Genomic DNA, 15,669 nt, shown 5'->3' with positions numbered 1-15,669 from the left:
GAGTAATCTATGGAATTGGGATGGATGGACGTTCAATTGGATCACTTACAATTGACAAAATCAGATAAAGAAGCCCAAATCTTTTAAGGTAAGTCCAACTATAAACTATTAAGAAACATAAATAAATAAAAATATAAAAAAATACATAAATCAGCAGAGATTTAGTAATCTTAAGGGAACAAATTGATTAAAGCCCCTATAATTTATTAACTGCATTCAAGTACTTAACCAACTCCGCCTATGTATGCTTGCATGCATGGCCTGTCCTTATCCAGAATAAAGAAGAGTTGGTGTCAGGTGTAGGGAGCCAGCAGTAAAAAAACAACTATATTTATGAGTTGAACCCTTATGATAATCTGTTAGGGCGTACCCTTCATAGCAACACGTTGCATCGAGCCTCGGGTGTAGCGAAAAATGGGCTAAGGCCTTTGCCACAAGGCAAGGCGCTACATCGGTACGGGGTGTAGCGATAAATGAGCTCAAATCCTTGTCTCAAGACAAGGCGCCAGGTCTTCACCCGGATTTGGTGACAAGTATGTCAGGGTCCCAACACGCAAATAGACGAGCGTGGCGGACAAGCACCGCCCAGGAGTTAAGGATGCGATTGGGAAGCTGGAACATAGGAACCTTAACGGGTAAACTGGGAGAGTTAGTAGGTGTTTTTGCTAGAAGGAAAGTGAATATTGTTCGCTTGCAAGAAACTAAGTGGGTTGGAGAAAAGGCCAAAGAAGTGGACGGAACCGATTTCAAGTTGTGGTATATATGTATAAACAAGAGTCAAAATGGTGTTGGAATTATGATCGATAGAAGTTTCAAAGATAAAATTGTTGACGTCAAAAGTAAAGACTACAGGATTATTTTGGTTAAGCTTGTAGTGAGTGATTTAATCTTGAATATCCTCAGTGTGTATGCACCCTGTAAGAACCTGCACCGTTAATTAAGAAATTTAATTAATAAATTATAAGAAAATAGGATATGATTCCATAATTGACCCTAATAATTATTATGAGGCTTTAATAATTATAGTAAGTGAGTAATAATGCTGAAAGTCGCTTTTCGGAAGAAAAGTGCAGATACCGGTTCTGCTAGTCGGTATAAATGCGTACCGAAAAAGTATCCCGAAAAATTATAATAAGTCCATGATAATTACTAGAATAATATATAGGACTTGTAAAACGAGTTTCAAGTCCAAATAATGAGAACTGGTGCCAGAATCTGATACTGGCTATGAAAAGCGCGTACCGGAAAGGTGCTCAGAAAAATATAATAAAGATATGATAATTTTAGTAAAATTGAGTAGGTTAAAAATTCAAAGTTTGGGATTAAAATGCTAAGCGTAGAAATTAAAGTTAATACGTGTTTTAAGCTTAAGTGGCTATATATATGTTAGTTGCACACAACCCTAGGCTGATCTTTAGCTTTTTGTGCGTGGGATTTTGTGTGTGTTGGTCAGCCTCTTGGTGCCTTGCTTTCTCGTCACCATTTCTTCATGGAAAACCTCCAAAGTTTTCTCTTTTCCTATGATTCTTCTCCTTCTTTCTTGGTAAACACTTGGTAGAGTGGTGTGGGAGGGTGAGTCAGCCACCTTTTGAGTTGGTGTTTCTGTTTTGAGGTAGGGAGAGTGTTGGCTTGGTGGCTGGAGCTTGGTCTTGGTGGTGAGGGCTTCAAATGGTGATCTTTGTGAAGAAAGGAACCACCTTGAAGTGTATTTTCGTGCACCCTTTGTGTCAGCACCTTGGAGTTGTAGTGTGAGCTCCAAGAGCACCCATAGCTACTGCCTTGAAGCTTGGGTAAGTTGTACCACCTTTGTTCTTGAGTTTTAATGCTTAAAAGAGATGTCTTGGCATGTTTAATGAGTTAAGCAAGTAACCATCAGTTGTATGAACCTTAATGTGCCTAAAAATGCATGCTTTAACGTGTTTAAGTGTTAAAAATGGACCCTTGGGATTGATATCTCGCGAAATGCAAAATCTGCATTCTGACGCGAAATATCCCGATATTTGGTTGTAAATATCCGGATATGTGATATCCCGATATTTGGTTGGAAATATCCGGATATCAGATATCCCGATATTCAGTTGGAGATATCCGGATATTTTGGTCTGGACAGCAACAAACCTGTTTTAGTAAAAATTCGATATCTTGGGCTACAGAGCTCCAAATTGAGTGTCGTCTGGACCTATGTGAAGCTAACACATAGGGCTACAACTCTGTAAATTTTCGTAGCCATTGGATCAGTGGTTTGATCGCAGTGTCTATTATAAGTCGCGTTTTGGTTACTGGAAATTCTGTTTATCATGGTAAAATATTGGAATATGAATATTGATATAATTGTTGGTCTAAAACAGATTGTGATTGTGTTTGTGGACCTCGAGCTAGTGTGGACCTTGGTTTGGGTTTTTAGCTTGCGAGGTAAGCTTTCGTGTCCTCGATTTAGCCATGTTGTGGTTCCACCATGTCCCATGGGGGTATGGTTGTATGCATGTTGTATTACATGCTTTGAATATTTGAAATGCTGTTGAGCTTTATGTGTAATGGCTTTTAATATGCATGTGTTGTTCTATCTTGACGGTAAACCTGAGTATGTAGCGCCATACAAGACGGTGATCCGGGGTGGATGCAAGTAGCGTCTTGCACTAGTGTGGGTATTTGGCGTATGTAAATCCTGCATTTCTCTGGCCAGTAGAATAGAATTGACACACATGACATGATTATCTGCTGCATTGCACTATTTTAGAACTGATGATGATAAACTGCTTTTGAACTTATATTGCACATGTAAGTGAGCTTGGAGTGGAAGATCCTTGAGGACCCCTTGTCTTACTGAGATTTCTTGTTTAGAGATCTCACCCCACGTTTGGGAAATGCTTATTTCAGGTTCCGGTAGTTTGGTGACTGATGCCTCCGGCGGCAGGAGGCCAGAGCTTAGTTGATGATATTATGTTGTATTGCTGCCATGACTGGATTTGGATGTTGTTTATGTTTTCCGCTATTTATGATTATGTTGTCGTTGCTGAGACTGATGTTGGGCATGTTGCCTTATTTTAGTGAGCATGGGGATTGTTCATGACACTTTATGTTAGTATTTTAGATTGGAGTTGTATAAACTGTTAGATGGTCTGGTCTACGTTGTTGTAGTTCCGTGACTAGAGCCACACTTTTATTATATATATTATGAGGTATATTCAGATAGCTGTTTTATTGCAATTACATACGGGCGTTGTTTTTAATTGATTAATAAGCAAGTTGGTAATGATAATGACATCATAATTGAAAAGAAAAAGATATTCCGCATTTTTAATTAAGCGCTGCTTAATACGATAGTATGATAACATTACCGAATATATACGGGGTGTTACATTTATGGTATCAGAGCCTGGCCCTGGACCGGTGTGTACAGCGGGGACGCTGTATTCCCATTGGGGGAGGATGTAATGTCCCACATCGGTTGGAGAGGGGAACGAAGCATGCCTTAAATAAGGGTGTGGATACCTTTCCTTGTAGGAGGCCTTTTGGGGGTAATCCGAAATGTAAAATCGTGAGCTCGACAGTGCTTGTGCGCGGGGCAAAGCGGACAATATCCTGCTACAGGGTTTGGGGTTGTTACAGTGTACACCAAGGTTCGACTCTAAGTCCTTATCTATTTGCCTTAGGTATGGATGAACTAACAAAAGATATCCAAGAGGAAGTGCCATGGTGTATGCTTTTTGCAGATGATATTGTGCTTATTGTTGGGACCAAATACGGTGTTAATAGAAAACTTGAATTGTGAAGAAACACGTTAGTCTAAAGGATTCACGTTAAGCCGGAGCAAAACTGAGTATATGAAATATGTTTTCTCTAGTAAGAGATGTAAACCAAGATCCTGTGCATCTACTTGGTCAAGAAGTACCTAAGAAAGATGCTTTTAGACACCCGGGATCCAATTTGCAAAAAGGCGAAGAGATTGATGAGTATGTAAATCACAGAATCAGAGAAGGGTGGCTGAAATGGCGTAGTGCTTCTGGGTTTTTGTGTGACCGCAAAATTCTCCTTAAGCTAAAAGAAAAATTCTATAGAATAGCAATAAGGCCTACAATGTTATATGGAGCTGAATGTTGGCCAACACATAGGCACATGAACATAAAATGTTAGTACCAGAGATAAAGATGTTAAGGTGGATGTATGGTTATATGAGGATAGATAAGATAAGAAATGAAGATATTCGACATAAGGTAGGAGTACTACCGGTGGCTGAAAAGATGAGAGAACATAAATTGAGGTGGTTTGGGCACGTAATGAGAAGGTCCCTTGATGCTCCCGTAAGAACAAAAGTTTGATACCAAGAGCTCGACAAAAAGAAAGGTAGAAGTAGACCGAAATTTACTTAGGTGAAAGTAGTAAAACAAGACTTAATTGAGTGGGATATAGATTGGCGGGCGGTGTGCCTTAAGATAGAATGGAGAAATGCTATTAGTATGGTAGAGGGTTAGATCCATTGTTATTCCTATGTTTCAGGTAGTCCCTTCTTAGTTCTTTTCCTCTTCACCCCCCCCCCCCCTTTTTCTTCTTTTCCCTTCTATAGAATAGCAATATGGCTTGCAATGTTATATGGAGCTAAATGTTAGCCAACACATAGCTAACATAAACATAAAATAGAAATACTAGAGATAAGAATGTTAAGGCGGATGTGTGATGATACGAGAATAGATAAGATAAGAAATGAAGATATTCGACGTAAGGTAGGAGTACTACCAGTGGCTGAAAAGATGAGAGAAAATAAATTGAGGTGGTTTGGACACATAATGAGAAGGTCCCTTGATGCTCCCATAAAAACAAAAGTTTGTTACCAAAAGCTCTACAAAAAGAAAGGTAGAAATAAACCGAAACTTACTTAGGTGAAAGTAGTAAAACAAGACTTAATAGAGTGGGATATAAATTGACGGACGATGTGCCTTATGACAGAATAGAGAAAAGCTATTAGTATGGTGGAGGATTAGATCCATTATTGTTCGTATATTTCAGTTAGTCCCTTCTTAATTCTCCCCCCCCCCCCCCTCTCTTCCCCCCTTTCCCTTCTTTTCCTTTATATCTTTTCCCCTTCTCTATCTTTTTTTTTATTATTTTTTCATCCCTTTTATTTTTACTTTTATATTTATATATATATTATTATTATTATTTTTATTTTATACCTTTATAACTTTCACTTGGGTTCATCTACTATCGATCCCAATTACTTTGGGATAAAAGTGTTATTGATGTTGATATTGAATCAAGTACTTAACCTAAATATTGATCACAAAAGTTTTACCAAAGCTCACTGAATTTGAAGCAGAAAGCAAAATTAAGCTCTTGCAGTTGGTGACTGCACATAGCTGTAGTTGTCTACAGTTTACAATACAGGAAGACGTAGATTGTACTGATTTCGAAAACTGAAAATCCACTGAGTTTTTGAGGAAATACAACAAACACTAAGCTAAACAAGGTATTAGGCATGCGCAGACTCTTACTTTGATGAAAGCTTGAGACTCCATCCAGCTTCAGGGCTTGTGAACTTTGAAACCAAAAACTCTAGGAACATAACTCTCTGATGGTTTTTGTGGCTTCAGATTCCCGTAAGTCATCAGAAAGAGGTGAGGGAATGTATTTCCAAAATAAGCTCCATCAATGTCTAGACGAAGTTAAGGAAATTTGAGTATAAAATACAGAATATTATTTTCCACTATAAATTAAATTGAAACCACAACCTTATGCCAAAACTCAAGAGTAACATGCAGTCATTCCAAAAATATTCAGTCAGAAATTCAAAAAACTGTCCTTATAATCGTGGAGATGAGGGTGCGTTAGAAGAACATTAATTATCTTTATCTAGTCAAACAGAAACTTCCAATATATAACATATTGATATGAGAAACTCAAATACTGTAGTTGAGACATAGCCTACTAAATTACTAATCACATGTCTGTAATAAAGAGAGGTTTTAATTATGAATACTCTGAAGTGTTTGAGTGTCCACCTTACTAATGACATGTCTGTAACAAAGAGAGGTTTTAATTATGAATACTCTGACGTGTCCACCTTACTATTGACATGTCTGTAATAAAGAGAGGCTTGAGTGTCCACCTATTATTATGGCAAAAGAAACCTCAAAAGGTACCCAGACTTCCATAGGTAGATATAACATTACGTGCAGTGTTCCTAATCAACATATTTCATTATATGACAGCTTAGTCTTGTGTTGCTAGTAAAAGAAATATTTTGAGAACAAAGTTTAGTCTTGTGCGCATATACTACCAGCTCATCCAAGTAAAATAAATCTTCCGAGAATTAGTGATGAGTTCCTTGCGTCATTTTTATTGATAGTTAAATCACGCATATAGGAAGACATTTAGGATCAATATCCATTTTCCTTTCTATTTTTTATTTTAGATCAACAACAGCAACATCACATTTACCCCAAACTAGTTGGGGTTGGCAGTAGTCAATGAACCCAAGTAAAAATAAATAAAATAAAAGCAAAATCAGATTTGAGTTAAAAGAAATAATAAATACGAACGAAGAATATATATATATATATATAGGAGTAAGATTCTTTGACACCAGTGTCAAATTTAAAGTTTGACACCTCATCTGAGAGCCGTTAGATCAAAAAAGATCAATGGTGTCGCATACTTCCAAATCAGAGTCGTTGATCTTTTTTTATTTAATAACTCTCAGATGAGGTGTCAAACGTTAAATTTGAAGGTCAAATGATCCTGTCCTATATATATATAATAAAACAGGTAGATAAAGAAGATTAACATATAAAATTCATATCTATTTTTATTTCAGAAAATAGTTGAACATACAAATTTCAATAATTCAAAATACAGTATTTCAGGACAAAGAAGAGAACTTACAATCAAGAAGGTGATCGCACAATCCTCTTTCTTCTAGAAACAATGAAAACAGAAAACTTTTGGGAATGGCAATATTGTTATCAGAGTTGAAACTAGCTCTCATAACTCACGCCTTACACCAAAGGAAGGGGGTATTTACAATACGAAACCTACTTAAGACACTTGAACTTCAAGACTTTGAATCCGCAAATTATTTCTGACATAGATGTTTGTCTTCTTGCGTCGGCAGGGGACATCATCTTTTACTTTTCTAAAGAATATTTCTTTAATAAAGATACTTGTCTTTATGCATTGGCAGGAGACAACATCCTTTACTTTTCTAAAATAGAATATTCTTTAATAAAGATACTTGTCTTCATGCGTTGGTAGGGGACAACATCTTTTGCTTTTCAGAAAGCCACTTATTTCTTTTGTTTGCTAATAAAAGATCTGTCAGGTTAGGGTCAAGGTCTATCCCGAAACAATCATCTCCATTTTCAAATTAGAGATTAGATTCAGCTTCGAGCTTTGGATCTTCTAATTCATCATCTGAACCAAGAGAGGATAACGCTGCTTGCAGAAACTTTTTATACTCTTCCTTGGTGTTGGCTTTGACATTTACTAGAAACATAGTTGGTCCTGACGAACTAGCTTCCATCTTTTCAATAGTCAAAGGAGATATTATTTGTCCATTTTCCCAATTTCTGAATATTTCTTCAAGAAATTCAATTTTATATTTCTTCCACCATAAACCTTGATCTTTAAACACAACCTCTTTGGATAACTAGGCTCTAGCATATTCTGATGAAATTCATATAAATTTTAGAGAAGCTAACTTACTCTCATTTGTGAACAGAATTCAATAAAATTAAAATGATTTGGTAATTCAGGTGTTAATTTCTTGTTGAAAAAGTTGAACTACCTTAACAAGTAATATTGCTCTAACCGGTCCCATTTGTTGAAACCTATCCCAAGGTTCTTTACAAGGTATCAGAGCCTCGGTGTACCGGGTTCGATCCTCACCGCCCCCACTTTCTTTCAAGTGAAATTTCTTTCTTCGCATAGGTAGATGGGCCTGTGCATTGTCCACCCTTCAAACCCAGTGGGCTTTCGTGTGAGGGGGCGTGTTGAGATATATAAAACCATTAATATAACCTCACCCAACAGCTTAAGCTTTTGGGTTGAATTGGTTCTTTACATGGTATCAGAGCCTCGCCGCCCCCCCACTTTCTCTTGTAGCGTTTCTTAGCACAGGTAGGCTGGGCCTGTTGCATTGTCCACTCTTCAAGCCCAATGGGCTCTCGTGTGAGGGGGCGTGTTGAGATTTATAGTCCCACATTGGTTGTATGTGCAACCAATGTGGTCTTTATAAGACATTGGGCACTCCCACCCTTTGAGCTAGCTTTTGGGGTGGTGTATCCCAAGGTGTAAAGAACCTTGGGATACACCACCCCAATCAAAGGGTGGGAGTGCCCAAAACCTTATAAACTCCACATTAGTTGCTCATACAACCAATGTGAGACTATATATCTCAACACGCCCCCTCACACGAGAGTCCATTGGGCTTGAAGAGTGGAAGATGCAACAGGACCAGCTTACCTGTGCTAAGAAAGTCCACAAGAGAAAGTGGGGGGCGGCGAGGCTCTGATACCATGTAAAGAACCCTTTGAGCTAGCTTTTGGAGTGGTGTATCCCAAGGTTCTTTACAAAACCAATACAAAAACTAGGAGGGTATTTATGAAGAAAGGGGTTTTGTGAAAGTAATATATCACGAATGTTTGACTTTTTGTTCCAAAAGAACTTTATACCAGGTCTCTTGATAATAAAAGTAATTAAAAGAAAAAGGGGAATAGAGTCTAAAGAAATTGTTGGCTACAAGAGGATTTTGGTTCCAATCTCGCAAGGTCAACACAGTATTTATTTTTAATTTGGAATAATTCATGTTTGAGGGATCATTTGGGTCTACTTCAAGGCTTATTTCTGCAGAATTGGTATCAATTAAAATAGATTAATAGAATTTCAAATTCTTCTCAAGGGATTAAGGTTTTGGGATTCATCCCCGTCCTTTAGGGGGGAATTTGGATATTAATTGGTCGATAGATACAAGGTATGTTTTAATGATAACAAAGAGACAACAACAAAAAGAGAACAACCTTAATCAAGAGCAAAAAGCATTAACCATGTGTAGGGATTGAAGATGCATGTTGGAGCCACACAAGAAGATTAATGACATCAAAGTTGCAACAACATGGATGAGCTTTGAGAATAGCAAGGAGTCCAGAGCAATTCAATCAAGCGCAACAAGGAAGAATAGCAAAATTAAGATCAAAGATAACAAACCATGGACAACATCTAAGAGAAGATAAAATATCACAACTATGGTGAAAAATGATCAAAACCAACAAAATGTTAAGCATTGAGATATCCAACAAGTCAAAGCATCAAGTTCAAGTAAAGATCCAAGACACAAGCCATGAAGCTAAGTCCAAAATCATATTTAGAATATACCTTTAGGACTTAGACTTGTATGTAAAGGTATATGATAGATTGAATTGTATGAGCTCAAAGTTTTTCTCAAAGTAAACATATTTTTCAAATTGCATAATCCATAACCTGTATATACTTGAGAGAAATTTGAAAACCCATGGAAAAGATCATTGACATGTTTTATAAGTTCAAAACATATTTATCATATCAAGATTTTTAATAAAAAGTTGTTGGAAGTTAGAACACATTTGAACTTAAAATTTGCTGCATAATTTGGCTACTTTCTTCAAGACATTTTTTCGTATCCAAGATGATAGATTTGATCTTGTGTTCTTCATAGAAGTTGTAGATCTCTTTCTCTTATCTTTCCAATGAGACCAGGATCACATCAATATGATAAAAGTAGCTCAAGTTATGCCCAAAATACGAAATAATGTTCTTGTTGTCGAATTTCCAACCTTTAACAGGGTTAGGAATCGATTCCCACAGCAAGAGAATCGATTCCCTCTGCAGTAGAACAGCTATAACGGCTATAAACGACTAGTTTTGGGTAAAATCACTTTATATACATTCCTGACGGACCTAAAACTAATTGATCATCATTCCTACACATCTTAAGGATGATTTAAGAGCTTCTACACTATCATTTGCATATCATTTCATATCTTTCAAAGATTACACATATTTGAGCTCGTATATTGAAAATCCATATAGCCATAGTGCTTCAAGTTATATATTCACAGTTTGAGAGTATATATTTATTTCCAACCACTTCCTTTTGTATTCTTGAATTGAGAGGGTAGTGAAACCCATTGAATTAGAGAGGTCACCAAATACCTAAGTAAATTTGGAATGAAGCGTAAACTTGGAAATTGAAAGGTATCCAAGAACTCGAAGTCTTAGAAGGTTGTAGCGGTTTGTCAAGCACCCGTAAAGCTTGACCATTAGTGAAATAATTGATCGAGCGACTTCAGTCTCGACGTAACTCTCAAGTGGTGGTGACCGAACCAAGATATATTGTGTTTGCAATTCTCTAAACTCTTAACTCTTTATTTCTAACACTTTAATTGCTTATTTGATATCTTGTATGTACTAGTATAGGTTCTATAATTGCGATATATTATATGTAATGGATTGTTTGAATACTAGCCTTTCATATATCAAAGTTTGCTTGAAATGCTTTACGAAAAATGGTAATACACAATTCGTCCCCTCCTTGAGCATACAAGCCATATTCCTAACAAGGTCTAGTATTTCGGGTTCGAAGGTAATTATTTTTGTGCATCCTTCTTTGATATGGTTGTCAAGATGAGGTACAGGGGTGTTCTGGGGGATATTTCCAAGAGTGGTTAATTTATTAGTTTTAAAGATAGTTCTTGGTAGTGCTGCGACATTTATTGTTAATTTAGAGATATTTTCTGAAGACGGTTTTGCTATCGCAATCTTAGAGAAAGATTGGTTGAATTATCTGTAGACAATTTCACCCTATGCACTTTGTCCTTGCTTTCAAAGCTCATATTTTGTTGGTATGTCAAGCAAGGTTTTACTTTGTAAAATGTCATATCAAGTTTTGGTTTTCAGCCATTTCATTTTTCTTTTACATGTCCTATGTTCACACTTCCCTATATATATATATATATATATATATGACTTCACTCAGTCCTTCTCTAAGGCTGCGGCAGCAAAACCATCTTTAGGAAATACCTCTAAATCAGCAATAAATATCCCAACACTTTCAAGAACTATTTTGAAACAAAACAATTCACCATTCTTGGAAATATTCCCCAGAATACCCCTATACCTCCTCTTGACCAAAGACAAATGCACAAAAATAATTTCCCTTTACCCCCATACTTATTAGTAGCAGTTAGCGGCCGACCCCAAAAATGGTAGAGCGGTGTAGTGGTATTGCCGCTACGATAAAGTATTAATTCCACATATATTATACCAACAGTATAATACTACACAAATATAAATGCTCAAACATAAGAAGTTACACAAAATCAAACACATAATTCCACAATCAATGTCATATACAAGGAACATAATCGAAGGATCCAAAATTAAACACAAATGAACAATAAAATTGTCAAATAGTCAAATACAAGAAGTGAACTAATGAAGAAAATCATCATCATCTCCAAATTCTCCATCAAATTCCAATAAATCTTCTCCCTCACTTTCATCTTCACTTGAACTAATGGTATAATGGTGTAACGGTATTGCCGCTACACTACGCGGCTAGCGGCTAGCGTCGCAGTTGTAGCTACCTGCTACTGTAGCGGTTTAGCTGCGCTACCGGCCATTACTAAGAACCTAGTTTACCCCTCACCAAATAATATCCAAATTCTCCCCTATAGGATGGAAATGGATCCCAAAATCTCAATCCCTTGAGAAGAATTTGAAATTCTATCAATTTATATTGATACCAATTCTACAAAATTATTCCAAATTAAAAATAAATATGGTGCTGACTGCGAGATTGGAACCAAAATCCTCTCACAACCAAGAATTTCTCTAAACCCTATTTCCTTTCTTCTTTTAATTACTTTGATTATCAAGAGGCCTGGTATAAAGTTCTTTTGGAACAATACCCTATATGCTCGTGTTATATTACTTTCACAAAACCCCTTTCTTCAGAAATACTCTCATGGTTTTTGGATTGGTTTCAACAAATAGGACTAATTAGAGCAATATTACCCGTTAAGGTAGTTCAACTTTTTGATAATTACAAGAAATTAACACCTGAATTACCAAATCATCTTACATTTATTAAATTTTGTTCACAAATGAGAGTAAGTTGGCTTCTCCAGAATTTATATGAATTTCATCAGCATCTGTCAGAGCCTAGTTATCCAAAGACGTTGTGTTTAAAGATTAAGGTTTTCTGGTGGAAGAAATATAAAATTGAATTTGGCTGGAAAAAAGTTCCAGAATTGGAAAAATGGACAAATAATCTTGAAAAGATGGAAGCTAGTTCGTCAGGATCAGCTAAGTTTCAAGTAAATGTCAAAGCCAATACCAAGTAAGAGTATAAAAATTTTCCTCAAGCAGCATTATCCTCTCTTGGTTCAAATGATGAATTAGTAGATCCAGAGCTCGAAGTTGAATCTAATCCCTACTTTGAAAATGGAGATGATTGTTTCGGGACAGACCTGAACCCCAACCTGGCATATTTTTAATTAGCAGACAAAAGAAATAACTGGCTTTGAGAAAAGCAGAAGACGTTGTCCCTTGCCAATGCATGAAGACAAGTATCTTTATTAAGGAAATATTCTTCTTTAGAAAAGTAAAAGATGTTGACCCCTGCCGACGCATGAAGACAAGTATCGATATTAAAGAAATATTCTTTAGAAAAGTAAAATATGTTGTCCCTTGCCGACACAAGAAGACAAACATCTATGTCAGAAATAATTTGCGGATTCAAGAAGTTTTGAAGTCCTAGAGTGTCTAAACTCTAAAGTAGGGTTTGTAACATTATAAATACCCCCTTTTTCTTTGGTGTAAGGCATGAGTTGAGATCTAATTCTAACTCTGATAACAATATTTTCATTCCCGAAATTTCTCCACTTTGTCATGAAATAATATATTTTGAATTATTGAACTTTGTATGTTTTGTATGTTTAACTATTTTCTGAAATAAAAATAAATATGAATTTCAAATGTTCATCTTCTTTATCTACCTGTTTTCTATATATATCTATAGAAAACCAAAACCAAATTCTCAAGAGACCTGATAAATAGTTGACAGGAGTTCAATAAGATGCTTCAAAGGATGCTACCTTGATACTTGGACCGTGGGTAGTAAATGTCTTCACACCTGGGGCAATATATTTTCACAGTACTTGAACTAGGAATATCTGACTGGCCAATTGGAAGGCAGGGTTGTCCGGAGCAGTAAACTCTTGGACATCTGCCAAAGTGGTCGTTCCTGTACTTGTCCAGCTGTAGATAATCCAATGTCATTTACCACAACTTTGTCTACAATAAAGCATGAAAGAAAGTATAACTGGGAGCAAAATCCTACCATTGCAGTCATTCCTTTGCTTGTCAAAATGTACCGGGCATGAATCAGACCATAAAGCATCTCTGCTGCAGATTCAATTAACTCATTTTGTTCCTCTGCGAGCATGTCACCTACACATTCCAATGGACCAACAGTACCAGTCAAACAAGCAAATAGCAGAATGGCCAAATTGGTAATCAGAACTTAAGTCATGTCAGTGTACAGCTTGAATTTAGCTTCAAGTGGGGAAATTTTCGACTTACTTTAGTCAGAATAAAGTGGTAGAAAGAGCCAACACAAGTATTTTCAATTTCATCACATAACTCACTTGAATTATAGAATAAAGATTAAATTCAAGAAAGAAAAAAACAAGCTTACCATGGGAAGACTCAACATCCAAAATCAAATCAAGTGCATAATCATAGTAAGGCACTTGACTACTTAATCCAGAGAGGTTGAAATCATCTTGTACATAATCATCATCAACTTCGCAAAAAAATTCATTTCCTCTCAAATTGCAAAACCATGAGATCCAAGATGTATCATCCCCTTCAGAACCACTAACATCTGATTTGTCACTATCTGTTTCAGATTCCTCTGCAGCGAAAACATAGAAGATAAAGTCAGCTAATTAAAGTCAGTCCCAGCAGTTCTATACCAAGTAATTATTGTGTTCTCTCCAAAACTCCACTGTGCTCCTTAATTGTCAGTTTCACCTCCATCTATTTGCCACCAGTCTCATTTGCACAATAGGTTCAGCATAGGTAAGTGCTGGAAAATTTTCATTTTCCTTTTACATCTTTTATCTTGTAGAACCAGCAATTTTTTTTTTATTCTAAAAAAAACGTGAATAACCAAATGCAGTTTCCGGATTAGGTAAAATTCTAATATGCCTTTGAATTTCATTTTCAAGAATGAAATTTTGAATGTTCAGGCTCTTGTACTGGTAGAATATGCCACAGTCATGGAATTAGTAGTACCAATAACATGAATTAAACGGCCAAATGCCAACTCAGAGAAATCATTTTATGCAACATTCCATTCCATTCCATTTCCTTTCCTATCCAGCATTAGCTTTTCATATTAAACCATGAAAACACAATCATCAAGTTCCTCCAGCGTAATGGAAAGCAAATAATGATGCAAATCTGAACACATTCATGAATGTTAGATAGATGCGTGTGAGGGACATGTTTCCACCTTAATATTGAAAAGAACTTTCTGAGGTAAGATTAAAAAGGAGACATTTCTTAATCGTTCATTGTCATTCCATTAGATTTAGATTGATGATAAAATTTAAATCAAATGCTCCTCTAAGTGTATAAAAACAAAAAACATGACTGATTGATTGATTCTCAAGAACAGTGGAGTTGAAACAATGTGGCTACACAAACCAAGAGAGCTATTAACATAGAAAAATAGAGAAAGATAGAACAAAAGGAAAGGAGATAACCATGTTGCTTCTCGTTGATTCGCTTGCGATGAAGATGAGCCATACCGTCCTCCGTCTTCGACTCAACACCTGCTTGCTCTCTGTACGTGCCTCACCTCAATCATACCCTGCTCGCGGTGGCGCTGCTTAGGGTTCTCTTCTCAAATCTCAATTCGAAATAAGTGTGTGTGTTATAGAATGGTGTTATATAGTGGTTAGTGTCTTGTTCTCAAGCAACAACGAGGAGGAGGAGGACGACGACGACGACAACTCCCTCTCATTTTAGTAACATACACAACACACACTCTCTATCTCTCTCGCTGCATCAAACTGTGTTTTGCGTCGCATGTCATGATTAGCATATTTGGTTGGAACCCTATTTGTGTTTTAATGTTCGTGTCAGTATCATATCATATGATATGTGTTTTTTTTTTTTTTTTTCAGTGTTTCCATGTTATATTTGTTAGCCAACTCTTTTTTTTTTTTTTTTTTCTGCTATTGAGATTGTGATTTAAGGCTTGGATTTCATCTTTTTCTTTCTCCACTAGATATTTTGATTTAAGGTATTCAAAAGGAATAAATAGAGTAGATATAAAAAAATAAAAGTATAATATTTTGAGAAATGTTATATTTATTATATTTTTTTCTTACTACTTCTTATTGTCAAGTTTTAATCGTTGATTTCCGTCAATATAACGATTATAATTTATTAGAAAATAATAATTAATTGATAAGTGTGATCCAATAAATTATAACCGTTAAATTGACGAAATCAACGGTTAAGATTTGATTGTAAGAAGTAGTAAGAAAAAAATAATAATAAGTATAACCTCCCCTGATATTTTATCCTATAATATTCAAACTCATATACCTCCTTTTATATTTG

At 36.1% G+C, this 15,669-nt stretch overlaps 1 protein-coding gene across 3 annotated transcripts; it reads right to left on the bottom strand.

Annotated features, from left to right (window-relative positions):
• Nucleotides 1-829: 829 nt before the first annotated feature.
• On the bottom strand, nucleotides 830-15,173 carry LOC133303100 (casein kinase II subunit beta-1-like). 3 transcript variants are annotated; one of them, XM_061502965.1, is made up of 6 exons: nucleotides 14,805-15,173; nucleotides 13,730-13,948; nucleotides 13,373-13,482; nucleotides 13,125-13,290; nucleotides 5,490-5,650; nucleotides 830-925 (listed from the first exon to the last, which is right to left on the bottom strand). In XM_061502965.1, exons 1-5 carry the CDS (start codon nucleotides 14,845-14,847, stop codon nucleotides 5,520-5,522), a joined length of 669 nt encoding a protein of 222 aa, XP_061358949.1. In that variant the 5' UTR covers nucleotides 14,848-15,173; the 3' UTR covers nucleotides 830-925; nucleotides 5,490-5,519. The 3 variants fall into 3 exon arrangements, with proteins under 3 accessions (XP_061358949.1, XP_061358948.1, XP_061358950.1); XM_061502964.1 differs by lacking the exon at nucleotides 830-925 and having other exon boundaries at nucleotides 5,302-5,650; nucleotides 14,805-15,172; XM_061502966.1 differs by lacking the exon at nucleotides 830-925 and having other exon boundaries at nucleotides 5,302-5,650; nucleotides 13,128-13,290; nucleotides 14,805-15,171.
• Between the last annotated feature and the right edge of the window lie 496 nt (nucleotides 15,174-15,669).

This window comes from Gastrolobium bilobum, unplaced genomic scaffold, assembly GCF_033153095.1.
Source record: "Gastrolobium bilobum isolate Gb01-03AN ecotype WA unplaced genomic scaffold, APGP_CSIRO_Gbil_v1 utg48080, whole genome shotgun sequence".
Lineage (NCBI taxonomy): Eukaryota > Viridiplantae > Streptophyta > Magnoliopsida > Fabales > Fabaceae > Gastrolobium > Gastrolobium bilobum.
Note: the sequence above shows the minus strand (reverse complement) of the source record. Positions and strands in the feature narration are given on the sequence as shown.